The sequence below is a fragment of the Polyodon spathula genome, chromosome 6 (assembly GCF_017654505.1).
Source record: "Polyodon spathula isolate WHYD16114869_AA chromosome 6, ASM1765450v1, whole genome shotgun sequence".
Taxonomy (NCBI): Eukaryota; Metazoa; Chordata; class Actinopteri; order Acipenseriformes; family Polyodontidae; genus Polyodon; species Polyodon spathula.
The window spans coordinates 69138190-69166056 of NC_054539.1; the positions used below are offsets into that span (position 1 = coordinate 69138190).

The 27867-nt window shown below is 37.4% G+C and overlaps 1 protein-coding gene across 1 annotated transcript in view; it reads right to left on the reverse strand.

Annotated features, from left to right (window-relative positions):
* Positions 1–963: 963 nt before the first annotated feature.
* taf1b (TATA box binding protein (Tbp)-associated factor, RNA polymerase I, B) overlaps positions 964–27867 on the reverse strand; it is a 34613-nt gene continuing 7709 nt past the window's right edge. The window contains exons 8-15 of the mRNA XM_041253568.1: positions 27706–27805; positions 19693–19840; positions 18677–18854; positions 14129–14175; positions 10581–10671; positions 9652–9722; positions 9119–9341; positions 964–4122 (exon numbers count right to left, since the gene is read on the reverse strand). Coding sequence (XP_041109502.1) covers positions 3891–4122; positions 9119–9341; positions 9652–9722; positions 10581–10671; positions 14129–14175; positions 18677–18854; positions 19693–19840; positions 27706–27805 — 1090 coding nt within the window. The 3' untranslated portion in view covers positions 964–3890. The remainder of the gene's footprint in view (positions 4123–9118; positions 9342–9651; positions 9723–10580; positions 10672–14128; positions 14176–18676; positions 18855–19692; positions 19841–27705; positions 27806–27867) is intronic.

Genomic DNA, 27867 nt, shown 5'->3' on the forward strand with positions numbered 1-27867 from the left:
GTCAAACCCCTGTCCACACTAAAACCAATGTCTTTGTGAAGAACTGCAGTGTTGGATAAAATACTTTACTGGCCAATCTTGATACCGAAGTTGGACCGTTTGATTAGCTTTTTAGGCATAAGGTGCTGAAATTGGTGTAGCAGAACCCTATAAAGATATCAACGCACATTGGTCGCGTTCGTGTAGCATTAGGGGAGACAGGGCTGGTTATCACTCTTTTTACTTCATTATTTTCCTCAATCTGGTGACATGCTGCGAGGTTCTGTTCCTCGCTATATTGAAGAATAACTCCTCACGTACAAATTGATGTTTTGTTTTGTTTTTTATTTCAGCATAACTTTATTCCAAATATGATATTTAGACAGTTGAAAACACGCCGGTCACCTGGGACAACGTGCCCCGTACTGGGCTTGGGTGTCACACGATATGGGCTTGGTTGTCACAACGTATGTTCTTGCTTTTACAGTAGACAATAATGCAACATTTTTCTTTTTAAATAACAAAGCTTCTACTGTGTATAGCGAAAGAAAAAGTTGTATTTTTACTTTTTATGTGAACATAAAAAATACAGACCTATATATATTTGAAATGTTGACCCGTTACAAAATAATACCACAGCCTCCACAGAACCAGAGGACAAACAGTCAGTAATTTAAATAAGCATCATATGGTGACATATCCCACATTTTGGTGTAGAAAAAGTAGAAAGAAAAAATAATACTTCTTCCTATAGGATTTACATGTGACAACCTGCCCCAACCAGACTTTACATGATAATTTAATTCTCTCAGGACTACTGGGAGAACCTACTGGTTTTGTTTTTACACCAAAAGATATCCAGTATCTGGTTCTATTTAACATGGCTACCAGTTCAAACAAACTCCAACATAAATAACAAGATATGCTTTTTTTTTTTTTTTTTTTACTTTGGGTATGATAACCTTTATGTTAGATAGAATGGACCTCAAATTACAAGGTGGCTGACTTCCAGACAATAGAACACACATTTCAGTGTTAGCATCACCTGTCTGCGCCATCTGGTTTCACAGCTATGAGCACTGTGACAACCAACCAATTGCAATCTTAACATTCGTTTTTAGAACAGGACGTTTGACACACACAGCACTTACAATAAAAAGACAGCACTGGACGCTCAGGGTTGTGTTCAAGGCGAGCTTCCCTGGCTGAATATATCTTCAATTAAAGATGTGTTCACTGACCTTCATTGTTTAAATAAATAAATGAACATCAGCCTACAGTGTATCTATCACATCACTTTGTCTTATTCACTTGATTAGTGTATGCTTGTGAAACTGTTGAAAAAAGTAAATATGGACAAGGGGCGAGTGAAGGGAAACAAAATGTTATGTTTAGTTGTTTCGCAAAAAAAAAAAAAAAAGTGTCCTGAAGACAAGCAACCTTTCCATTCCTGTGTTGATGACGAGGGAGAGGATTAAACAAAGAAAGCTATTCCGCTTTAAATTATAATTAAACCAATACCATTTCTCTTTAAGCACTGTTGTTCGTACAAACCACACATAAGAGCCGCCCTTCAGTTTATTAAAAGGGCATGGTTTGTTTTTATTCTGCTGGGCGCAGATTTAGCGCAGTCACATCCATTCAGTTAGGCTCTTGATGATGCCCAGCCCGTAAGAGAGCCTCAAACGGTGACCCTGCACTGTCAAAACAAATATTTACGAGTTAAACAACTACACTTTTTGCAGCATATTTCGATACATCTTCGTGTTGTTTCAGAATATGCTTTAAAGTAGACACACGTTTGAAAAAATATGCGTTTCTTAAAACATTTCGCTTACATTCTGCTGAAGATGAGAAGTTAGTTTGCGTGTCTGGCTTGGTCACCCCAGGGAAGGGTGGCCTCCTGTATAGCCAGCAGGCGAAATTAATGAACTTTACCCTAAGTGTTGTTGAGTTGTTGTTGGTAAGGGCGCATGAAACAACGTCGCCTGTGCAGCAGGTGCAACTGTACAGGGGCCTCACGGGCTCACAGGGCCCTTGAGGAGTCTGAAAGCTTGGAGATTTATTATTTCTTTATTTTTGTTTTAATAAAGAAATAATAAAGTAATAATATTCTTCACATTCAGATATTACAACCTTCATGTTTGTATCATTGTAGCTACCGGTGCAGTGTTAAAAAGTGGTACATGTGCAATAAATTGCGATCTGATGGGTGCTTTCCTATTGTCAAACAGTAGTAAATTTACCATTAATTATACTTTTTTTTTTTTTTTTTTTTTGCAAACTTAAAATTGGAAACAGACAACCAATTTATCTAACAAGAAAAAAAAAAAAAAAACATTTCACTACAAGCAAGACAAAATGAGAAGACCACCGCAAAGTTGCACAAGTAAAAAAAAAATGTACAAGACCCAATGTATTGTGATAAACATTGCTATACTATATTTCTTAATGGTGGAAAATATGATAAATTACATTAACGATCGAAGCGACTGGAACATATGATGCATTCAATTGATGTAAACGATTTAAAAGACCGAAAAGTAAAAGTACCGGATTCTAACGTCTACTTCACTGTTCTTAGAGCAAGCACCACTTTTAACAGCGTACCTGAAAATAACACGACACCGCTGACAATAATTCACTTTGTATCTTCGCTCGATCCAACCCTGCGATTTTCTTTACAAATAAATAAATAAATAAAATTGGACGGAGATTCGCTTTGACCTGATTGGGTTTAAATCTCTGATAATGGAACTCGAATGTTGTCTTGCAAACTATGTTTAATCACCGTTACAAATCAATGCGCCCGAAAACATGTACATACAGTATTCATGTATTTTAACTTTGTCTGCTTGTTGAAAGAAAATATCCATTCTTGTACATGCAACTAGTCTCGACTTGAATGACGAGTTGAAATCAAACTGCACGCAGTCCGATTACTTTCAGCAACTTTATTTAAAAATATCAAGCTACGGTAGACTTTATGAATACAAACTGTGAACAAGTAACTGAACAAACAGAACGATCAGGATTAACACACACTGCAGATAACTATATATTTTAATTACTAAAACATTTTGATTTATTTTGCTAATAAATGTTAGGCCCTAACGGTACCATAACTACTGAAACGTACACAAAAATACGAAGATACGCTCCCATCCAAATACTTTTAATCTTTACAGGTTTTACAAACAGTTCACGAACCACGTTTGCTTTTCTGTACGAGGTACCTGAACTGAAGAACATCTCCATGTAAGAGAATATTATTATTATTATTATTATTATTATTATTATTATTATTTGGCAATTGGAATTGCCTACAAAGCTTCCAGCGCTGGGTTGAAGCGCGGGTGAACCTCAGATGGAACTCTTGAGCAAACCCCATTACTCACAGAACAATGAAGAGAACGTTTATTTCAACAAAAAATAGCGCTGCATAAAAATTACAACAAAAAAAAAATGAAACAAACTGTAAATGTTTGTTTGAACCTCCCCAGACAAGCCATACCATCAACTCCAACACTTGTGACATGCTTCATAGTAAATCTGAACACATGTTGTTTTGCAACTGCTTTTGACTTGCTGTATCTGAATTATTTTCAACCATGTCCACATACTGGAAGAGTTGGCATGTCTACTTTGTTACTGTTCAATCTTAGCACTTCACATTCAAAAGCCAGCATACAGAAGCTGCAGGCAAATATACAGAAGCACACTTTCATACTGTACAGTGCATCAGTGAAAAAAAAAAAAAAAATCCCAACAAAATCATACTAAGAGGCAGGGTTGTGCATGTTCTCCTGTATTTGTGTCATCATTTATGTCTACACAATTTCAAAGTTCATGCTCAAGTGTATGCAAAGTTTCCATGAATTTGAGATCAACCTCTGAACAGTATGGCACTGTTAACTCATAAACATGGGATCAAAACTTGCTTGCAAATGATGCACTCGTTTTCTCCGTTTTACCGAAGGATTCTTTGGTGCTTTTGCTTTAAGAAGCAGTCTTTCTACCTGATGAACCTCGGTATGCAGCATGGCAGAGTCTACTTTCAACATGAAGGAGAACAGATTAAGCACGAATATGTAACTCCGGGGTAGATGTGGCTCCTCCAACTTGAGATGCTCTTTACAGTACCTGGAAAAAAAGAACAGCTGCATTAAAACCCACCAAACTAAATACAATGTTCATTTTTATCTGTAAGCATTTCAACATTCAAAACAAAGACCAAGAGTTCAGACTGTCCGCACTGCATCACATCTTTCTTAAATGTATCCCGCATTATCTGAAGCTTGCTTGCAATGTTGAGCATACCAAAATATTATGACAATAATGACAAATCGCAAACAGACCCAGAAGCTCAGATTATGTTGATAAGGAAACTAGGTTCCCTATTAGTTAATTTACTATTTTAAATCAAAATACCAAAAACTCTGTTTTCATAAATAAAATTGATGTCAGACCCAACTATTCTGCCTTCTGTTTTTGCTAACCATTAACAATCCCATATTCACCATTCAGATCTTTGTTCTACGGCAATAAACCCCAAAATCCACAGGGGTCTAGACTCCAGAGTAACAATCCCCGAGCCACACGCAGAAATCTACCACGGCCCTGGCAAATTGTGTACCACGCAAGCCTACAAAAATGGTGGATACAGAAGTAAAAACTACACCTTTCATTTTACAATTACTTCAAAAGGTACACAAACATAGATGTCTTCTTGTGAGACACACTATGCTTTCTAGAGTCTGTTTCCTTCTGATTTTTATTTTAAGCAGGCCTTTCTCTAGGCTCAACTTTCTTTTTTTTCTGAAATTGATGATGACAGTGATAATAGAGCCCCACACAGGGGAGGGAGTGCTGTTGCAGCAACAGAAGTGTTGCATCTTAAACAGACAGTCCGTTTATAGGGGGATAGTTTAAACAGCAACGTTTCAGCAGAGGTCTCCAGGGAAGATACTATCACCACATTTACTGTTTTATGTAAACAATTAATCCTTCTGGATGCACTATGCATCTTTGTCCTTTATGTTAAGCAACCTTCCTCAACAGTTACCTGTATGGGGTTGTTTAGGGAACCACTAGCTGTAATGTATGAAATAGATTAGCTGTGATTAAAAAGAAATGTTGGTCAAAAAAAAAAAAAAAAAAAAAAAAGTTGCGTGTCAAACAAATACAATACAATTGGTTCTCATTTGTTTCGATTCCAAAAAATACATATTAATTTAATCCAGAACATACATTCCCAAATTATAACCCTTGACTTAAGGTTCTGCATACTGTCGGTAAGAGTTTTTCAAAACATAACTGTTAGTGATGAAAACTATTATTTAAAATAATATTTGAAAAAGTTCCAAATGGATGACAGAAATACATTGATTTGCCTAAAGCAAAATCGCTGAAGACAACACCCAAAATGTCCATTCCACCCACACTAATGTGTGTGTGTGTATTATATATATATATATATATATACACACACACACACACACACACACACACACACACACACACACACTGAATGCCCATTTCACCCTCCCACACACACACACCACATACATATATATATCTATATATATATATATATATATATATATATATATATATATATATATATATATATATATATATAGACAGGCACTGAATGCCCAACACAGAGCAAAATGCACTTAGACTTTACAATGGGTGGAGGGGTTCTTTCCAGCAGTTACAACATTTAACCTCTCCCAGCTAAGAACCTGTTGTAGTAAACAAGGATGCCTGTAGTCAAAACACTGAGACCCCAGAAGCCATCTATAAGCATGCAATGTTACAAGCAATAAAACAATTAAAGCCACAGAGAAAGACTGGTGCTGTGCTTTCTGTTAATGGTCCAGGTAGAGTTCCCATGGTTGGCACTAAATTGTCAATTAACTGTAGCATCCTGGGCCACAAAAAAAAAAAAAAAAAAAAAAATCAAATAGCAAAGAAAAAGATTGTCTTTTTTTAAATAGTTTTTTTTCTAATGTTTTTAATGTTGCAAAAGTCTTAGACATGTTGCATTATGAGAATCCGAGAGGCCACGTACCTTGAAGTACACATCTAGAGTGATTTTACTTTAAATGTGCATGGTATGGAGATCTTGTATAAAAAAAAATAATTGACAGACAAAAGTTATTGCAGTAGTGTTTCAATAAAACACATTTACTACAAGTGCACCAACTATTTGGAGCCTTGGTTCGGTTTTCTCGGATTAGGCTGGTTGCAGACTCGCCCTCGTTATCTTTGTCTGAATATTCACTATCACTGCCCGACAAAGTTAAACTGGGGCAGTTGGACCTCAACGGTTCATATAAGTATCCTTCTACTTGACTCTTTTCATCCATAATAAAATTGGATAAATACCGTCGCAAATAATTTTGTTAGCTGCAGCTACAGCCCAGCAGTGTTCTGAAATAGGGGAATCAACGACCCGACATCCTTACCTGAGCGCCATGCGAGAGACCCAATGCATAGTAGCTTAACACTGTTTTAACACTTTTATATCGTGAATTGGCCCTGCAGGGCCTTTATATCGGGTCACTGAAATGATTCTATATGCTCTACCACTACGGGTACGCTTTAATGTTCTTTTGTGCTGTAAACAAAGTATGTTTGGAAGAATTTCCGCTTCAGTGTTGCGCATGCCTGAAATGATGTAATGAAGGATTAGGCATACACTGCTAGATTACTGTTCACACTCCTTCATAAACTTGCAATACCAGTAATTGTTAATTGAAGTAGTAAATGTAGTTACCATAAATGAACAGCTAGCTACCATGCCCTTTTTATTTTGCCATACTACTGCAAGTATTTTTATTATTGTAAGTAACGTGATTTGTAACAGCAGCTGCGTTGGTAAAGTGCCTTATGGTATGTATCCAAGGGTTACTGTTGAGATCCGCTGCACCCCTACCTCAAAGACTCTCCTTCACATAGCTCTGACTTTGATTGCCTTTGCCTGGCAAAGTTTACTACTTAGACCCAGAGCAACCAGGTAGAACCTGTTTTTATTAAAATAAATTAATTTAAAAAAAAAAAAAAAAGGAAAAGCTTGTGTGTTGACTTTCTGGGATGAATCTGTACCCTGTGGGAAGCAGGCTCTGCTCTGGGATACTCTGCAGTTAGCATCCTGGCTGGAGCTATACAAACATATCCAGGATGTCACACAAATGAGATGCAAATAAAAGAGCCTCTCATAATCAAATATTTGAAATACATATAAAAAGTAGGCACCGACCTGGTTCAGGTCAAGATGTTAACTGTCACACCAAACTGCGGACAATCAGGAAAAGTCCTGATTTCAGAGTCTCTGTAATATATTTAATTTGCAGCGACAGAAAATTCTCAACACCATTCTCGCCAGCTACCGAAGAAAAGTTAACAGGCCACCATCCACCCCCCTCTTTGTAGTCGCTTTTGTCTTTCCATACATCAAGACATTTCCAAAATAAGCCAAGTTACTTTTAATTAGTATTTCCTTTCCTCATCCTTGGCACCTTTTCAGTGTTGTCATGTTTTTCCTCTGGGTCTCTCTAACCTTGTTGTTCATTTTCTCTTTTTCAATCGCAGTAAAAAAAAATTTTAAAAAAAGAAGATAAACTATTTTATAATGTTTGAAATCACTCTGAATCCGACCACAGATATTGCTCATAAACTATAGCTTATATTCTAACCTTTCCCTAGTGAGGATTATCTACTGTTAGTGCACATAAACAGATCCTGACAATGACTTATTTTGAAGTGTTGGTCTGTGTTAAGTACTGGTATTATAGCATTGTTAGTACTCTCTGTGGAAGCCACATATTTGATTTCCAACTTACATGCAGGTAAACTCAAGCACCTCTGAAAATGAACCTCTGAAATGAAGAGTCTTTGCGAAGGTGCAGAATAGTAAGAGCACCTGTACTGGTTTTGATGACTACAACAGCTGTTAACAGTACACCAAAATTACAGGGGCTGGACAAACAATCATGCTTCTGTGCGAATGAATCACAGTCCCCCGCAATGACTGCTTAATTGGTTGTGCTGGTGGCATATCGGTCATGTACTTTAAAACATATTAAAAGTCAGTTTCAGCAGATCCAATAGCTTTTGAAAGAGAGCACAAATAATAGATGTCTCAAGTGATGATTTCCCTATCACAGATGAATAGTCATTTAACTCTCTAGATCAACTTAAAAATCTTTCAGGTTAAATCACATTGAAACAATGGCTCTCCATGATGCCATACATTATCGAATGAGGTTCTGGATTTAGCACTGACTGTGCTGGTGCTTAACCAAAGATTGCTTTTGTTATTTATTTATTTTTACATCAAAACACTAATCAGGGACAAATGGTCTGACGGAAGTTGCTGGTGCACACAAATTAAAATTAGCCAACACAGTAAATCTTCTGTAATACAATACTGTTTACTAATTTTGACCTAGCCATGCTACACCTCTTTTCAGCACAGGCAGTGGGATAAACCGTCACAGCAGCGTACAGTAATGGAGGGCAAGTCCAGGCTAAATGCAGAGCACAACTCTCAGTACAATGTCAACAGCGTATGTTTAAATAAATAAATAAATAAAAAAATAATAACAAAAAAAGTTGTATGGATCCCCCCCCCCCCCCCCCCCCCCCCCCCCCCCCCCCCCCCCCCCCCCCCCCCCCCCCCCCCCCCCCCAGATATAATCTATGGTCCTGTTTCACCAGGACAAAGTAGGTCGTGGTGTCCAGTACACACAGCATGTGAGATAGAATTTCAAAAGGGGTACCACGATTGTGCTACCATGACATGTTACTGTATTATTTATTTATTTATTTATTTATTTTAACACTGCTGGTGGGTCTGCTTATATTAGGATTCTTCACAACCAAAGTGGATTAAATTAACCACATCCCATATTTACCACTTAGGGTTTTTTCTTTAAAGCCCCTTAAACACAGTTGGGTCCTGGTGTTGGTTCTTCTGGTCATTTGGGATTAGGAAGTTTTAACTGAATTCTCCTGTGGTTGGTACACTACTATTGAGTACAGCCAACAGTCACGCCTGCAACCTCCAAACAAACACATAAAGGAAAACTCAAACTCCAAAACAAAAGAATGAAAATCTGTACCAACTTACATTTTTTTGCACTGCTTCAGTGCAGTGTGCCAGTAGCCGGTGTTTACAGGTTCACAGACAGCACCCTCCTTCAGGAACGCCTTTAGGCTGTGCCCGTGGAAGCATGGCTTATCCTGGCTCTCCTCATCCCAGGTAAACTGGAAGCTGGACGGGGGCTGCTGTGGAGTCCTCGGGACAGATCCAGTGAGCTTCCTGAACTGCTGCTGCAGGTTGACCACCATGCCTGTGCCGAACAGAAACCAGATTCTGTGCTCAACCACAACAGGACACATTGCAGAGTTATTTACTGGAAGTCAGGATCAGAGATAACCCTTGTTAAAATGAATATTCAGGAGGTGTGGAAGTCTAACAAAACAGACTTTACCTTCATTTTGATTAATATTCCCATTACTGTGATGAATATTCATGTTATTGAATATTCTGTCCCTCGCCTTTCTGGGTGAGCGGTCTCACTGCTCCCATCTCAAACCGTAACCCCTAATCAAAAAGTGATTTCCTCCAAAAGAAACATCCCCATTACAGAAGTTACCTACGTTTTTTTTTTACCACAATACTTCTTGTTTTGGAGGAATAGAAGATGGGCTTCTTGCATTGCCACATGTACCTAAATAAATAAATACAAAGGACATCCTCATGTTAGTGGCATTTTCTTAATGTTACTTGTGAGAGAAAAAGAGAGAGAGAGAGAGAGAGAGATTCCCCCCTCCATTTATAAATTCACTTTAAAATGTCTTAGGCAGGGTGGACATCCCCCTTTTTTATCTGACTTTGAGGAGAACTAGATCAGTAGTAATACATATCTGGAAGTGTGTGCTGCGTCAGTGTGAATGAAACATGCAAATGCTATACAGCATCAAGTGAATGTTCTCTGTGAGCATCACCCTCTCGCATAACCTGTCAGCTCTTCATGGATACAAGACTGTCTCATTTTAGATACAAGTACAGTTTATACAAAAACAAAAAAAAGAAACCAGTCTTAATAAAACAAAAATAATGCTAACCCAATCGTTACTGAAGTCCCTGGAGCTACATTAGTCATTGTTATGTAAAGAGGTTGGCAACTATAAAACGTATTGATATACGGCTTGTTGGTAAACCGCCCTGTTTTTGCTGAAATGAACTCTGTATGAATTTAGTTCAGGTGAGTGGGATTCTAGCCAACAATTAAAATGACACCGCCCATTTGCTGCAACTATCAGCACTCCAGTACATGGGGTTCATTCGATCCGTTTTTTTTGTAGAATATCTTCATTGTTTTAATAGGTAAGTGAATACAGAAGGATAAAAGGCAATCTTCTAGACAATGCTACCTAAAAAAAAAACACACACGACCCCAGGTTTTATTTCCCCTGTAGCACCAACAATAGTGCAGATCAATACAAAATGCTGCTATGATCAAATCATTTCCCTGCAGAAATAAAATATCTGCATGACATGAACACCTGGCATAGTGTTACTGTACCTGGCTAAATCCTCTTCCACACCCTCATTCGCCTTATCCAAGGCCCGCTTCATAGTCTTGTACCATTTTCGGAAATTAAAACTTTCCACACCTATCAAAGAAAGTTAAATAGCACAATTTAGATAATATGTATTGATGATGGTAAAATTACCAAGAAATACTTTGTTGAGGGACAAGAAGAAAAAAAAGAGTGATTCACCTTTATTAAAACATTTAAGAAGCAGTGCATGCACCACATTGAGTTTGAAGAACCTAACAAAAAACATCAAGCCAAATGTAATGGATATGGTGGGCAAGGTTTTGGAACATGATTTATACAGCTATACCATTAGCAGAACAAACTAAATTGGAGTTGTGTACATATTTTAAATGTTGCACCCTTAATGAATTATTACTTCACATAATGAGGTTTTCATCTGCACAAACTGATCAACACATTTTCCATTTAAAATTCCAAAGGGAGGTGTTAATGCCATACTAACCACCTGTAAAATCAACCATACAGGAACTGTGTTGAGAATATTCAAATACATTTAACCAGAGTAGCATTCCTGCAACCGCAACATTTACAGCACCAAACATGTAATTATTGTATATAGTCTTAACTGCTCATAAATAGAATATGGTAAAGTTTACCACTTTTTTAAAAAAAATTTTAAGCATTTCAAAAACTAACATTCATCAAAACAGGACCAGGTGAATGTGAATTAAAACGTCTCTCAAAACAAAAAAGGAAGCAGAATTTGATTGCCTTTGAATAACCATCGTCCCAGTCCCCTCTCAGCCTCAGTTTACATTGTGGCTACTCCATGTGACGCACCGCATTACAAGAAGCTATTCAAAAGACACGTGGTGAAAGTGTCACAGACGAAAACTATAGGTTTACTCGATTTGTGTAAAAAGTAGCTAATAAGTTGCAAAGATCAGAGGCCAATTCTGCCGAGTCAGTGCACAATGGTGCGGCAAGTCTACGTTTTTGAGGTTTTTTTTTTGTTAATGGTAGTAACATCTGCTTTATGCCCAACTTATTGCTGTGTGGACTCCCAGCGACAAACTTTAGAAAGCCTTATAAAATTTCTGGCCGTACTCCTCAAAAATAATTATCTGCTGCTTTTATTCTCCTACCGAGCCTGGTTCTGAAATTACTGATTAAATTATTTGTTTACATTATTTTTGGGGCTTCACCTTTATTTAGCTGCAGTATTCTGTACATACAAAAACTGGAGGAACCCAGGTCCGATTGGAAACAACAAGGCGACTGTCCCACAGCATACCTGTGCTTGCATCTATGTTCTGCATACCCAGAATTCTTGGCGTGTTTTGAGATAGCTGGTTATCAGGTGCTCATATCTTTTGAGTAAGTAAGTGGTGTCTTATTTGGTTTTGTATGCTAAACAGCCTTCTCTATCAGCAAGATAAGTGTTTTCAGCTCAGCTATTGCTAGGGTGTTTGTGGGTCAATCCTAGCATATCTCTTTCTGACTTCCTGAGGATGGTTATAGAGATTACAGGTTTACAGGTTACAGTTTTTCGAGATTTACGATTATACTGTAAATTTACAGTATAATCGTAAATCTCAAAAATACTCACTTCTAAATCTTTTGTAGTCATTTTAGTATTACTTTAGTATAAATACATGTTAATTTGGATTCATATGTTGTTTTTTTCTGACTATGTGAACGAAAAGACACAAAAGCTCCCGTTTTCTCATTGGAAATAGTAACATTTCAAAATATCACTGTCCTGGTCACAAAAGCAAAGTCTGTGGGGAATAATAGCCATTTCTATACTTTTGAGGCATAAGCAATTAGGAAATAACACCTACTACCCAGGAACAAAAATTGTGTTACATAGTGTAATGTGACATACAGATCTACATACATACAGTGTACGGACAGAGACACCCCCATATATCCCCAGAATTAAATACTCCCATTAACTTACTCTAAATAATGTCAGTAGCAAGTTTCACCACCATTGAATAAGCGTTTTTTAAATGGAAAAATGTTAAATTGTCACCTACATACATAGGGACATTCATTGGCAGGATTTTGTTGAGAAATTAAAACACAGAGCTGAATTGTAACAGAAGATACAAATGATAAACACTCTACCGTTCAGTGTTGCAAAGTGGTCTACTGCCGTACCTAAACAACACAGATGCCAACAGCTACAACTCTGCCGTAGCAGCTACTATGTTGCAGGTTCTGCTACAGCGCTATGTCAAAGGAGTAGAATTCTACGATTTTTATTCAATAAATCGATACTCCCTTAACGTTTATTACATATTTCAATACCAAGTGTGTTTTCACTTTGAATTTATTGCCCTGAATACTGTATTTCACCGACTGTATTTTAACTGACATACTAAACGCTCTGAGATGGGTTTCTTAGTAACTGGTTTAGGGGTCCTTCTGAGACTGCTGCACAAATGTCATCTTGCTATCCTTATCAAATCACATGTTTACTTGGTTGTTTATCAGTTATTAAAATAGGATCAAACAAAAAATGTTACTCTCCTCTGTCTAAAAGATGGAGGCTGGCTTGTCAGAAATAAGAGAGGAATTGAACAAAGAATGGTTATTCATTAAAAGAAGTGGAGTGTCTAAATCTCATGTCAACTATGGATACTGCCAGACAGATTACTCTGAAACACGGTGGGCGTCATGACTATCACTCAAATAGGTAAGAAGAAACACCAGCAAAATCTGACACTCCCCATTACTGTAGTTTGTGCTAAAGGGTTTTGAGGTTTAACTCGCTTTAATTAATTAATTATTGGATACTACACAGCATTTTGCGTTTTGATAGTTGCAGATTAATACAAATGTAAACAAAACATTGTTAAATGTTTCTTGGTGTTATTTTGATAGTTTTTATACAGTTTTGGGGTTGAACAGTTCAGTCCAGGTTTGATAGCACTTAAGAGATCCTAAACAATCTTCATTACTAGAATAAGCAGAATTCCAAATTTTATATATATATATATATATATATATATATATATATATAATATATATATATATATATATATATATATATATAGCAGCCACTGGCCTTAAAAAAAAGAAGGTGGTAGAGAGAAAATGAAGGTCTTTATATTCTCCAACCATGGCGTGAACAGCCAAAATATGTGTTTCAACACCGCCCTGTGGAGATGGGGGCGGGTGAGTTGAGGTCACTTTGTTAATCTGATCCTGGACCAAGCCCACAGGTCACCTTTTAGAAATAATTTTCTACTGTTAATTAGTGGTGGATTTGAACCAGTCATCCAAAAAAGGAAAATGATTCTTATAGATCTTGATATTTTATCTAAAGAAATATCTCCTTCTGTCATTTAATCTCCAGCAGAATTTAAGAGGTGCACAGGTGAACTGTATAACTTACACATGCATTACAGGACCATGTACAGCCTGTTCCCTGCTGTATTCCCCTCTTCATACGCATGTCATTCATCTGAAACACTATTGCGATGTCCATTTAATCTGCAACACCAAGGACTCTGCCAGACGCTTCAATTCTAAATGAATTATTCTACAGAATAAATACCTTCTTTGTTCTTTATGTTCACTGACTCTGCATCATTAGATAATGACCTGCAAAATAAAAATCCACAATTACAACTCTCTCAAATACTGCAGAGTGCAAAACCTTTATTCATCGATTATCAAACACAAGGCCAAAGCTGTTTTGATAAGGAACAGTAGGACGTCTGTAAACCTTGAAGAGCCGTGTGAAGATGCTTGTGGGTCTTAATTCAGTGCAGAGTTCACGCAGACATACAAACGTGTATGTCTTTACTAATATAACAAGGAGACAGATAAAAAGAGGAGTTGCTCCTGTTTAGCCAATTACATTGCGGGAGTCTACAGTAAACATGTACAGTAAAATAATAACCATAGTAAATAAAGCAAATACTCTGTGTAAATTATATATAAGCTGTTTTTAAATGTAGTTGTATATTTGCAGATCTAGCATGTATTGATATTTGTTTTCTGTATATTCTTTTGTACTCAAATAACTAGATAGATAATATGCATGGATGGCTAATATATTACAATGTGATGGAATTATTTTTCTTCAGTCTCGTCAGTCAGCTGGTCAGGGTGTCTTTCTTCTTCAAACCCAATGTCCACACCACACTGGTGTGAAAGTGCACCCATGAGATAATAATACATAATAAACACATTTTTCCTTTTTGTTTTGTCATTTTTGCTACTTACTAGTTATATAAAGCACTTTAAATACAAGATCTAGTTTGTATCGTCACTTCTGTAATACAAATAAAAAGTTGTGTGAATAAACACACCTACAGCACTGAGGTTGGAAAAACTTGCAAAGAGGACAATGTACAATATGTGCTTTTTTCTTCTTCTCTTATAGTTTGTTAAACTCAGGGTTTTTTTCCCATAGTCTCCCCTTACATCGCATGACGTGCACATGTTAAAGCACACTGCTGTGCTGAAGGGGTGCACCATCTCACGGGAGGCACTTTCACATGCTTCACTGGGTCGGTGAAGACAAAGGGTGATAACCCAGTATGTCATTCAGAAGGTTGAACTAAGGAAACATGTATAGATTTGCCCACTTTTCTTTTTTTGTGTGTGTGTGTGGGGGGGGGGGGGGGGGGGGGGGGGGGGGTTGTGTTTTTGCTTTATTCTATAATATCGTGCTGTGTGCTTTTAAAACTTTATATCGATGATGAACTTGATCCACAGTTCTCCAAAATCCTCTTCATGATTTTTCCGACATCCTTTTAAACACTTCTGTACATCTCCGTTTCTTGCCATCAAACTGTTTTACGACTTTAAAATCTTTTCTCTCGCGTGCCGTCACGTTCACTGCTGTATGTGTTATTGCACGTGTCTGTTGTGAGTTACACTTCATAGTAGGAATATGTTGTTTACATGGCTTTATATTCCACTGGTATTCCACATACTAGTGGAATATGCAACCTCCAATATTCCAAATATGCAGAGGTGGAATATTCCTCTTCATATTCCTGATATGCTGTTTCCATGGCAGAATATATATTCAGATTATTTAGTATTCCGAATATTAGTGGAACATTACTGGCCATGGTAACGCACTGAATGGCAATTCATGATACTAGATGGCCATTATGACCCATAACTCTATGGGCACGATCGTCACAGAATGGAGAGCAACAGTTAAGCAGATGGAAATGAAGAACTAGTTGGCCAGGTCTGATGCAAATTGTTGTCACAACTACAATGTTGGGTCTTGGAAGGCTCGATTCTAAAGATTTCATTACAAAGGGACTGTGCAGGACAGAAGAGAGCTCTGCACAGAGTCGGTGGGGCAGGGGAAAGCCCTGCTTGTAAATAAATGTTTTGTGGTGTATTGTATTATTATTAAAAAGAAATGTATTGTTTGGTGTTTATTTAAAACAGGTGATGTTATTGGTGTTGTGTTTAAATGTATTGTGTCTATTTAAAACACAACGGTTTGTTTGTTATTGTTTGGCAGCATGGATTGGGTTAAAACCCCATCCCTCAAATGGGACCATCTCCGGATTGATTCATTTATAGCCAAACCAGAGATGGTCACATACACAAAAACCCACAGCTTTGGTTGAACAGGATGGGGGTGTTCAGACTGGAGAACGAGACAGCAAGGTAGAGAATTAAAAATGAAAGTAAAAAGATAACAATTGCTCCGTTCTTAAGCACGTTGGGATTGGAAAGACACTTTATAAATAAAATGTATTATTACGTGTGCTGGAAGCACCAGCACGGTGATTGTTTGGTGGTTTATTTTGTACAGTGTTTGAGACTTGTTTTGATTCAACCCTTTATTTTGCTCTGTGAACGTTGTTTTTGTTTAATTATTTTAATTAAACAAAATCAACCCCCAGTCCTGCCTCTGCATCAGCTTCCTGGTCCCAGGAAGACATCACTCAGCCGTCCTGTCACAAGAACCACCTCAGTTTGTCAAGATAGGTAAAGAATGTATAAAACATAGTGTAACTATAAATGTAGCCTGGTCCATGTCAAAAAAGTAATTTCATTGTCCTGACATCACAAAATAATTTATAACTTTCCCTGTCAGTCACTTGCCGTCCTTGAGCCTTCTTTAAGCACACACTCCACAAACGGCTAAAGAAATGTCCACAGCTAAAACTTTTTTTTTTTTTTTTTTTTTTATATACAGTGCCTTGCAAAAGTATTCAGACCCCTGACCAATATGCTCATATTACTGAATTACAAATGGTACATTGAAATTTCATTCTGTTCGATATTTTATTTTAAAACACTTAAACTCAAAATCAATTATTGTAAGGTGACATTGGTTTTATGTTGGGAAATATTTTTAAGAAAAATAAAAAACAAATATCTTGCTTGCATAAGTATTCAACTCCACACATTAATATTTGGTAGAGCCACCTTTCGCTGCAATAACAGCTTTAAGTCTTTTGGGGTAAGTATGTACCAGCTTTGCACACAGTGTCGGAGTGATTTTGGCCCATTCTTCTTGGCAGATTTGCTCCAGGTTGTTCAGGTTGGTTAGACAATGCGCGTGGACCGCAATTTTCAAATAGTGCCACAGATTCTCAATGGGATTGAGATCAGGACTTTGACTGGGCCACTGTAGGACCTTCACCTTTTTGTTCTTGAGCCATTCCAATGTTGCTTTGGCCTTGTGCTTGGGATCGTTGTCCTGCCGAAAGGTGAATTTCCTCCCAAGCTTCAGTTTTTTAGTGGACTGAAGCAGATTCACTTACAGTATTTTCCTCTATTGTGCTCCACCAATTCTTCCTTCAATTGTAACAAGATGCCCAGTCCCTGCTGATGAGATGCATCCCCACAGCATGATGCTGCCACCACCACACTTCACTGTAGGGATGGTGTGTCTTGAGGCATAGGCAGTGTTAGGTCTGCGCTACACATTGCGCTTTGAGTTTTGGCCAAAAAGCTCTACCTTGGTCTCATCTGACCACAAAACCTTTTCCCACATCACAGCTGGGTCACTCTCATGCTTTCTGGCAAACTCCAGATATGCTTTCAGATGGTACTTTTTGAATAACGGCCTCTTTCTTGCCACCCTCCCATACAGGCCAGTGTGATGCAGAGCTCTTGATAGGGTTGACTGGTGCACCATTACTCCACTCCCAGCCACTGAACTCTGTAGCTCCTTCAAAGTGATTGTTGGCCTCTCTGTGGCTTCTCTCACAAGTCTCCTTCTTGTTTGAGAGCTGTGTTTTGAGGGGTGGCCTTTTCTTGGCAGTGCCTGTATGGTGTGATGCAGCTTCCACTTCCTGATTATTGATCCAACTGTGCTCACTGGGATATCCAAACACTTGGATATTATTTTGTACCCTTTCCTTAATCTATGCATTTGTATTACTTTATCTCTAACTTCTGTAGAATGCTCTTTGGTCTTCATTTTCCTTCAGATTCACAGCCTTACCAATGATCCTTCAACAGTGGGGTTTTTATCCGGAAAATGTGACAGCAACTTTATTGGTTCACAGGTGGAGGCCAATGGTAAGAAAATTGTGTCCTCGTTAGGGCAATTTCTTTCATCGGTGCAAACTGGGAGCTTCCACAGCACAGGGATTGAATACTTATGCAAGCAAGATATTCCAGTTTTTTACTTTTCTTAAAAATATTTCCCAACATAAAACCAATGTCACCTTACAATAATTGATTCTGAGTTTCAGTGTTTTAAAATAACAAACAGAACGAAATTTCAATGTACCATTTGTAATTCGGTATTAATAGAGAATTGGTCAGGGGTCTGAATACTTTTGCAAGGCACTGTAGATAGTGCTAAATCCATATAAAACATGAAGTAAAAAAAAGATATGTAGAAAAATGAGCTGTGGTTGATTTAAGGCTATGCATGAAGCAACTACTTTTAACAATTTCTAAAATATGGCAAACCCAAATTGTGTCAATAGAATATGGTTTGTTTGTACGACATGATTACAGTAACTGAGACAAGCCTAGAACATGGCTGCGGACCAGTTATGTGACCTGCGAGCGTGACACACAGACATACAGTTGCACATCCACACCATGAGTTTAAAAACAAAATAATTAAAATTAAAAATTATGTATTTTGTGTACTTACCATTCAAATTCGTCATCCAGCTTAAAAATCAGTTTTAAAGCAACTATTACAATGGCTGCCGCTTTTACGTCATAGTTTATAGGGATGACAGGTTTAGCCAAGGGGTCAAAGGTTAAGGATGCCTCCTCACCCATCCCAGTCTTTTTTACCACTCTCCATGTGTAGGTGTGCATTTCATCTGGAGAAGCAGTACAGAACAGAACAAATAACATATATATATATATATATATTAATGAGTACACTCTGGTCATGTGATGGGAGTAATTCCATAAGCACCATACAGTATAAAACACAAACCAACTCCAAAATACAGGAGGAAAGATATTCTGTGTATACAAATTGCAATTTTTGCAATTATTGTTTTGTATACAGAATTGTAATTTCAAATGTATTTTACCAACCCACACCGATTCCACTAGCCTAGGGGCCTTTTTATTATTAAAGCTATTATTTGAAACAAATATGTACTCGATTTCTATTTACTGAAGAAACTTTTACAAGCAATGAAGAAGAAAACCAAGTATGCATAAGATCAAACAAAGCCAAAGAATTAAGCTATTGCCAAGTCAACAGCAGTTTTTAATCTACACATGGCTAACATGTTATTATTGCTCACGCAAAAACAGCTGCCAAAGATACGTGTTCCACCTTTGTGTTTCCATAATTACTCTCCTGAAAAATTAGACATTTCTATTGCTGAGATTTATTTGTAGCTTTTGTTGTACTGCAAAACCACCACATGGTCTACATATGATCAGCTGAAAATAACTTCAGCCTCTAGCTTGCATGCTCTACTCTCAAACAAGCACAGTGACAAATGACTGACAACCAACACCCCAGCACCTGTCTGTTTTGCCTTCACTCCAAAACCATTTGATTAAAAGGCCTGTTGCACTCAAGTTAGTAACGATTGCTGGAAGGTAGTGTATGCACCAGGATGTGTAAGAATACTTTAGTGAGGTCCTCATCTAAGGTAAAGCCTGGGGATTGCAATTCAAATTGATTGTTTTACATACCTGGCAAATTAGCTTCCATGAGGTATTTCACGCAAAGTACATTGGGATGCAAAACACAGTTTTCAGTTATTTCTGGAAAACGCGGCAGGTCCAAAAAAGCTGCAATATTGTAAATGTGTTGTAGTACACTTTCACATGACGGGAAGGACTAGAATTAAAAACAAAGAGATAAAAAAAAAAAATCACTTGTGACCTTAAACATCTAAACAGAGTTCATTTCCCAGTTATTTTGTGTTTTGCCATAATTTCTATTTACCCATTCCAAACTTTTTTTTTTTTTTTTTTTTTATCACTGTGGACTGAAGTGCAAGACTTGTGTGGATAATGACCTCATGCATATTACCTGTCAATTAACCCCAGGCTACAACCATCACAATGAACCCTCCCTAGTTTAAACCACCTTGCAATTCAACCCTTCTACTACTAAAGCTTTGCATAAGTCAGGCATGTCTGATCAGATCTGCGTACAATACCCAAACTCAAGAGAGTCAGGTCAGCGTCTCGCTCTCATTGTAAAAGCCTGTTAACAGAGGCGCACCTCCCTGAGATTAAATACAGCAATTAAAATAGATTATCACAGATTGTGTAAAGAACTGTTCAACCTGACAGATTTCCTTACAATGTATTAACTTAGACATTGTGAACAAATACAAAAGCAATGCTGGTGGTGCATCTAACCCACTAAATCACCAAACACACTATACAGGGTGAATCAGAAAGGATGCCGCAGCTTAACATGATATAGATCATTTTTGTGTTGGTGCAAATTTGTTTAGATAAGGTTATGTCCCTGAGCATCTACGAACTTAGTGACAAAGTTCTGTCATAAAAAGTTAGGCATTTAATATTTTAAATATTTAATATATAAAATAACTTTCAGGTAAGCAGCTCCCAAGATAGAGCTGCAAAGCAGATATCACAACTGGAAAAAGGAAGGTCATTATTACAGCACATAGAAAGACAGACTCCCAACGGACAGCAGTGTATCAAATTTGAAGTCAATAACTTACCATTTACAGGGTTTTCAAAACAAGCTGGCAACCAGTGCGATCCACCACCTAATACTATATTTGCGCCAGCTACTTTATTAAATATTATTAGATTTGAGTATTATCACTCAGTCCATTTTGTTGTATTATCAGACTGTAAGGTCTGATATTCCGCTATGTATCATGTATATCGTATATATATATATATAATATATATATATATATATATATATATATATATATATACATTCATACATACATACATACATATATATATATATATATATATATATATATATATATATATATATATATATATATATATATATATATATATTCGAAAAAATAGACAAATATGTACCCAGGTGCTTGTCAGAGATGTTTGGGTTCACGTATAGAGGCTGTATGCCTTATAGAAGAAAGGCATGATGGGATATCAGCCGAGCCCTTGTCAGCGGATCTACAAAATGTACAGAATGCGGTAACTCCAGTTTAATATAACAGTTGTGATGGTGACCAAACGTGTGTTTAAATTAACAGTTGCATTCAAGAAATTTAGAACAAAAACACTTAAGGTTTGGGTGTCGCACAAGTCGTGCCATGAACAAAATGCTCTGAAAACAAACAAAATTACTTTCATGAAAGGCTGTAATGCAGCAAAAAGATCAATAACTGAACAAAAAGGAATTGAAAATGTTACCGTACCAAGCTGAAAAGGTTTTTTGTGAACTCCAATAAACCAGCGTTACCTTTCACCCCCCTCAGCCCTACGTGCCATGATGAGATCAGTGCCCCTGAATGCCTTGTACGTGCCACTTACCTTAAAACGAATTGAAAACCCTGGTTTAGTCTACATAACGCAGAAACCAAAATCAAAAGGACCAATGGCAAACATCCATTTTTATTAGACGACACTAGAGAGGACCATTAATCAAAACTGCATACAAAATGAAGAGCCAACAGAATATCTCAAAACCCTTAGGGTCTAAATTACACAACAGTCGAAGTACACCAACCAACTCAGAATTGTAAATTAAAAAGGACTCAAAAGGTTTGTTGGGTTTTTTTTTTTTGGTTATGCAACATTAAGAGTTTGATTTTCACGTCACACAGATTGGTACAAAGCTGGCATTTGGTCACATGCCATACAGCGGGGGGGGCGGCTGAAGGTGAAGTTAGTTACGTTTATTAGGGATGCACCAAATCCAGGCTTCAGTTTCAGATTTAGCCTGAATATCTACTTTGTGAGCAGGGTTTCGATGACCCTCTATCCGCATCCCTCCAATGAGTGCAGTTTTTATTTAAATAAAAGACACGAATCCGGTGTCGAACCTAACTTTTGTATTTAATATTAAGAACACGTTCGATGAACTGTCGCAGCTCTCGACTCCCTAAATTACTGGTGGCGCACGCACTAAACACGTCAGGCATCTGCTGAATGCAAACATACCCTTGTATGCAACAGCACAGTCACATCACACACTTCATGGAGTAAAGTTATGCAGTAAACATGTAATATACTGTAACGGCAAACTGTTGTAGACTTGTGTGCTTTGTTTGTCAACATGCTATAAAAAAAAAAAATTTAAAAATCGGTGCACAGAAATTTCTATATATATATGTAACTGTCAGATGTGCAAGACGTTGTTGCAGAATATGCTTTAGTAAATTCAATTTAACGTGCCAGTACAAGTTGAACCAATGGGAAACTGTGTTTCATTCCATTTTTTTTTTTTTACTATTTTGTAGCCTATTTGATATGTGTTACACACACAGTGCATTTAAATCAGCGTGGGTTTTATTTTGCAAGGAGATTCTGGTCACTCATAACGGTAATTTTTCCTCATAGCTCTTGGGTCAGGTGGCACAGGTTGAAACGTCATTAAAGAAAAGAGAGTGTTATTATGGCAAAAAATGCAGCTCTGCTTTCTTGTAAAGGTAAAGTAAACTGTTCTGTATTTTGTTGTGTTCTGTTGTGGGGGTAGAGGTCTAGCGGTAAACTGTGTAAGCTTCAATCGGAAATCTTATTCAGGGATATATTTCCATTCGGCAGGGCCTAACTTGTAAAGAAAGAAGTGCCGGGGCGCAAGCAATGACAATAATACCGTCCCAAAGATCCGCACATTCAAAATCATAGCATGTTAATTTGAAAGAGTATTGCACATGCTAGTTTTACATGTTTACATCACATATTCTACATCATATACAAAGTAGTAGTACATGCAGAAAAAAAGAAAAATTAAAAGGCAACCGCAGGACAAGTAATCCATTTTTTATTTAAAAAAAAAAAAAAGCCTGTATACATGTTTTGTTATAGTTTTGCATTTAAATGGTTTAAAAAACAAACAAACTAAAAGGCATTCATAGGACTTGGTTTGACCCATGGTCTGCACTATATATATATATATATCAGATGTGTATGCAACAGAAGCCGCTGGTAGATTACAAAAACGATTAATTAAATTGAGGCTAGGTAGTTATCTTAGTATGTTTTTATTCTCTATTAATTAAATGATATTAATTGAAAAAGACAAAAGAGAACAAGAGTTATTTTTGTATTGTTTTGGTTTAATATAATATAGCAAGCTAATCCTTCCGATACAATATTTTTCATTAAAGTTGTTGTTGTTTGTTGAAATTAGTCCACTTTAATGCTTTGTTGTGTACTACTCATTTAATCAAACCAAGTAGTGTAAGAAGTTGCTTGTATCGTTCATGGCGTTTTTCAAATCAAGTAAGCTTATTTATGTATAAAAAACAACAATGGAGTTGCAGCCAGTGTCATCTTACTTAAACTTGGCACTCAAACTGAAATCATGAAGTAATTTAAAGTAGGCTACAAACTGTCTCTCTTTAGCACACACACAATAACTTGCAGACTTGACACAACTGTGCTGAGAATTTAAAAAGAAAGCATTTGATGAGATTTAACTCAAGATAGAGGGAATGTGACGGCACACCCAGAGGTTCCATTCGGTAATAAAGATACTGTTAACGAAAAGGCTCAAAACTATAGATTTTGCGCGTCCCTTGTTAGTAGATGCCAGTCTGATTTTCATTTAGTTTCCTTCAGTTCTCTTGACATATTTTGTAGATTCGGTATTCGGCCGAATCCCAAAAACTTCAGGTGTTCAGTGATTGAAAAAAAGTGTCTACTGTAAATGAATATACAGTACAGCATTCACACAATCTGGAAGTGTACCTGCCTCAACAGCCCAGTGCAAGACATAAGATAAAGAGACAGAAACAATTACACAGATCTGAAAGGCTTTGAATCCCATTCAGTCAACCAGGCATTTGAAAAGGCCAAAAGTGCACGTAACTTTTTTTTCCTATGGGAAATCTGTGATTCCTTTTCTCTTTTTAAATACGCAGGAGAGAAGATGTAATGATGCACCCAAACCCACTAAATCAACATTTATCTATATTAATACAGTGAACCACAAACAACTGTACAACACATGCATGAGCACCCGAATCCGGGCACAGCTCCTGGAACAAAGGAGGCTGCAATTCTAGAAGCTGACAAACCAATCCAGGTGGAACGATGAAGGATCAGGACAAGTAAGAACAAGCAGAAGTGTCACTTGCACAACTGCCAAAGTGAGCCGACTACAGTGCTACAGTAGAACTAGATCGCAGGCAGAAGCAATTTGTTCACCCACTCGCTACTTATGGATGCAACGCATTGGAAACTGAAACTATCATGAAAAGAAAGAAGAATAAAACAACTTGCAACAGAACCACTATACAGAATGCACCTGCTACTCAAAGAAAAATGTAGCGCCCGCAATAACGTGCTCTAGATTCAACAATATTCATGCGTTACAGTACGTTTCTTTACTATACTATTACGCTTTTAATACTTTAGAAGTGTCTCCGCAAGATCACCCTGATGAGATGCCTTCTTGATTTTACAGTTTCATTGCACAATGTCATTGGGCCAAACAAATCTATGCTGCGTCAAAGAACAAAGCAGAACTGATCCATTATTGTAATCAATTGTAACTATGTCCTCAAATAAACTATAGGATATGTGCATTTTTATCAGTAAAATGAAAACATGCATCTCCATGATCGATAGTTATGGTATGCATGTGTGACATGTGCAGCAAGTACATTTCATCATTTATGACCTACTTAAAACAGAATGTTCACTGGCAACTATAAGAAGCAACGTTACTGGTAATTTCACATAACATTGTGCCATGTCCAGAATCAGAGCAAAGCTGTGAATAAAAACTAAATATCCCTCTTAAAAAACAGGTTGTAGAATGAATATATGGATTACATATCGCTTCATTGGTTGAGATTTTTTAAATTTATTTATATCAGACAAATGACCTTGTTGAAACTTTATCAAGCTAACCATAAAGTACAGCAGTGTTATCAATATGGCCAGAGGTTAAAACAATGGAACCGTGAAACGGTTTGGACTGGACACCTGCAATGGAACTAGAATCTTAATCTCTCAGTGTTTGGGATTATCCAGGAACCATGGAATGGCTTTATTACTAAACCACAGTTCAAAGTCATATTACATTAGTGAATTTCATCAATACTGAAAAGAGTTTATGGCATATTCCCAAGATGATTAATATTCCCTATCGAGAACAATGTTTTTCCTGGTTTGTTTTATTCCCAAACCAGGATACTTTAAGCTCATCCATCTCCCATGAAGAGAGCGGGCTGGGAGACAGGACCCTCATGACATCTAATCTGCTGCTGAACATGCCAGGTTATGGGGGTCCAGTAATCATCTTCCCACATGAGCCACATTTTCCCTTTAATCATTGCACAAGGAGACCATGGCCTCATTTATAAAAGCAATTTGTTCAGGTCAGTACTGTATGTACACAAAAGTATAAAAGCATATGCAGTACATCACAACACTAAAGCAGCCTATGTCAAAGCAATAAAACACATCAAACATTCCAAGACCTTTAAGATTATGGCGACTACAGTGCCCAATACAGAAGGTACAGAAGGCAATACAGTCCAAAACTCAACGGACTACACCTCACCATCACTCTCTCTAAGCTGCAGCGACCTAACTAGCGTTACCCACACTAGCAAAAATTCAGCTGCAGTACAACAATAGGGTACTTATGTTAAACAGCCTGGACTCAGACACAAAGTTATAAACAAGACAGCAATGACATACGAAGGAGCGCAGGAAAGGGAGGAGGCTACATGAGCTTGGGCAGTATTTCTACAGCCCACTGCAAAGAAAACGCAGAAAGAAGGGTAACAGTGTACTGAGAGGCTACCAATCACGACCCTGGCACCTCCCAGTCATATAATTAAGTGGTAGCGTTATAGGAATAGCCACGCCTTAGATAATTGTTTCTGGGAACTGCCCAGTTAAAAAAAAAAAAAAAAAAAAAACAACCATACAGGAAGCTCTCCTAATATGCCACACATCAGCACCCTTACTGAGAATGCAACCAAGCCTGGTGCCGATTTCACACACCGAAAGAAAGCATTCTTGGGTTGTGCCTTGCTAAAGTCTCGAGGCTAAGTCATTTTTTTTTTTTTTTTTTAAATGTAGGAGATTTTATCTGGAAACACCCATTTCAAAGAAATTCAGGAAACACTGCAGAACAATCACGGGACCTGTGAACAGTTTACCGAAGGGAAACTCAATTGCTGCAGTAAAAGAAGATGACCACCCCAGCACTCACAACAGAAGCACCAACAGGCAGGGTCAAATGAAATGCATTCACATAGCTTTGTTTGTTTGTTTTGTTTTAACCACAGGCATTTATAGAGTAAACATGTATCCATTTTTTTATATACACACAATGGAGATGACTTCAGTACTTTAAACAAAGTTTATTGTACAATGCCAAAAGAAAAGGGCGTCCCTGATAAATAAAAGTCTAACAATGCCTCTTAAATTTTCATTTCTCTCCTCTTCTGATCTTTTCTCTCTGCTTAAATCTTTTATTCAATTCTCTATTTAGTCAGGTAAAATCAACATACTCATTTGCAGTGGAGACCTGCATCCACTACCACTGCTCTTGTGAAGTCACTGTGTAAGTCTTAGCTGTGTAACTACGGCAATCCATCAAACTGCCCTACACTTCAGACAGCCAAGGCTTTTGCAAAGCAGCCAGACTTCTCAGTGTTTCCTCTGAAGACGAGGTCTTTGATCAGTGTTTCACCTGCACAGAGCAGCGTTTCTGCTGCTATTTTATATGTTAAAAGGGAAAACACATGCAATGCAAGTACATGCAAGTCATTACTTTTGTGATGTTCTAAACACTCTTCATTGCGTTAATGTGGTGCAAATGATGACACCCCATTTACTGTACTCCACCTCAAAACCACCACACTTACTTTCATGCAAACAATTTCTTATAGATCGCAGCTCCAAAAAGCAATACCAACTTTAACGAAATGCATCCTTAAAAATTGTTTTGGAAGACACAATAACCTTTAGATGGAATTGAAGCTCTTAGTTGCATCAGGGGCCTGCAGACCTAAAAAAGGCTAATTGCATACAAGCAAGCTATTCCCCGTGATTACGATGAATGTGGACAGCTAATCAGACTGGCTTTACTAGCGTGTAGCTAGTTTGTTCTATTCAAGTGATTCTAACAATGAATAAACAAGCTCTTCACTTCACAAGCTCTTCACTTCGCTGAGCACTATGTGGTTCTCCTTTTATATCAGCATATTAATTATCTTGGGAATCCAAAACCACAATCTGATTCATTACTGACCACAAGATTGGGGCAGGAGAGATTGCAGCACAAAGTGCCAAATTCACAAAGAATTTAACACCAGTTGATATGGAGTGCTAGTTTTTTTGTTAATGGGAAATGCAAACTAGTAATGTTAGGAAAATTCAAAAAATGTAAAATGATCAGAAAAGGACCAGTGCCGTGAAGCTGGCCTACTAGGTAAACTATTTGTATAGCACTGAAGTTCTAAATTCACAGGAGATAGACAAAATATTGACTTTAAAATGCTGGTGTTACCCTAATATTTTAGATATTTAAAACAACAAGCGTCTTACATCTACCCGGAAGATATGCGTATCTTTTCCATACAACTTCAACTCCTCAGGAAAGCTCTGATACACATTGATGTAGGGAATGTGACCCTCGGCAACAAACCTGCACAAAACAAAGCAGACAAAGTATTAAAGCTAAAGCAGTACTGGAAATAAATGGATTAC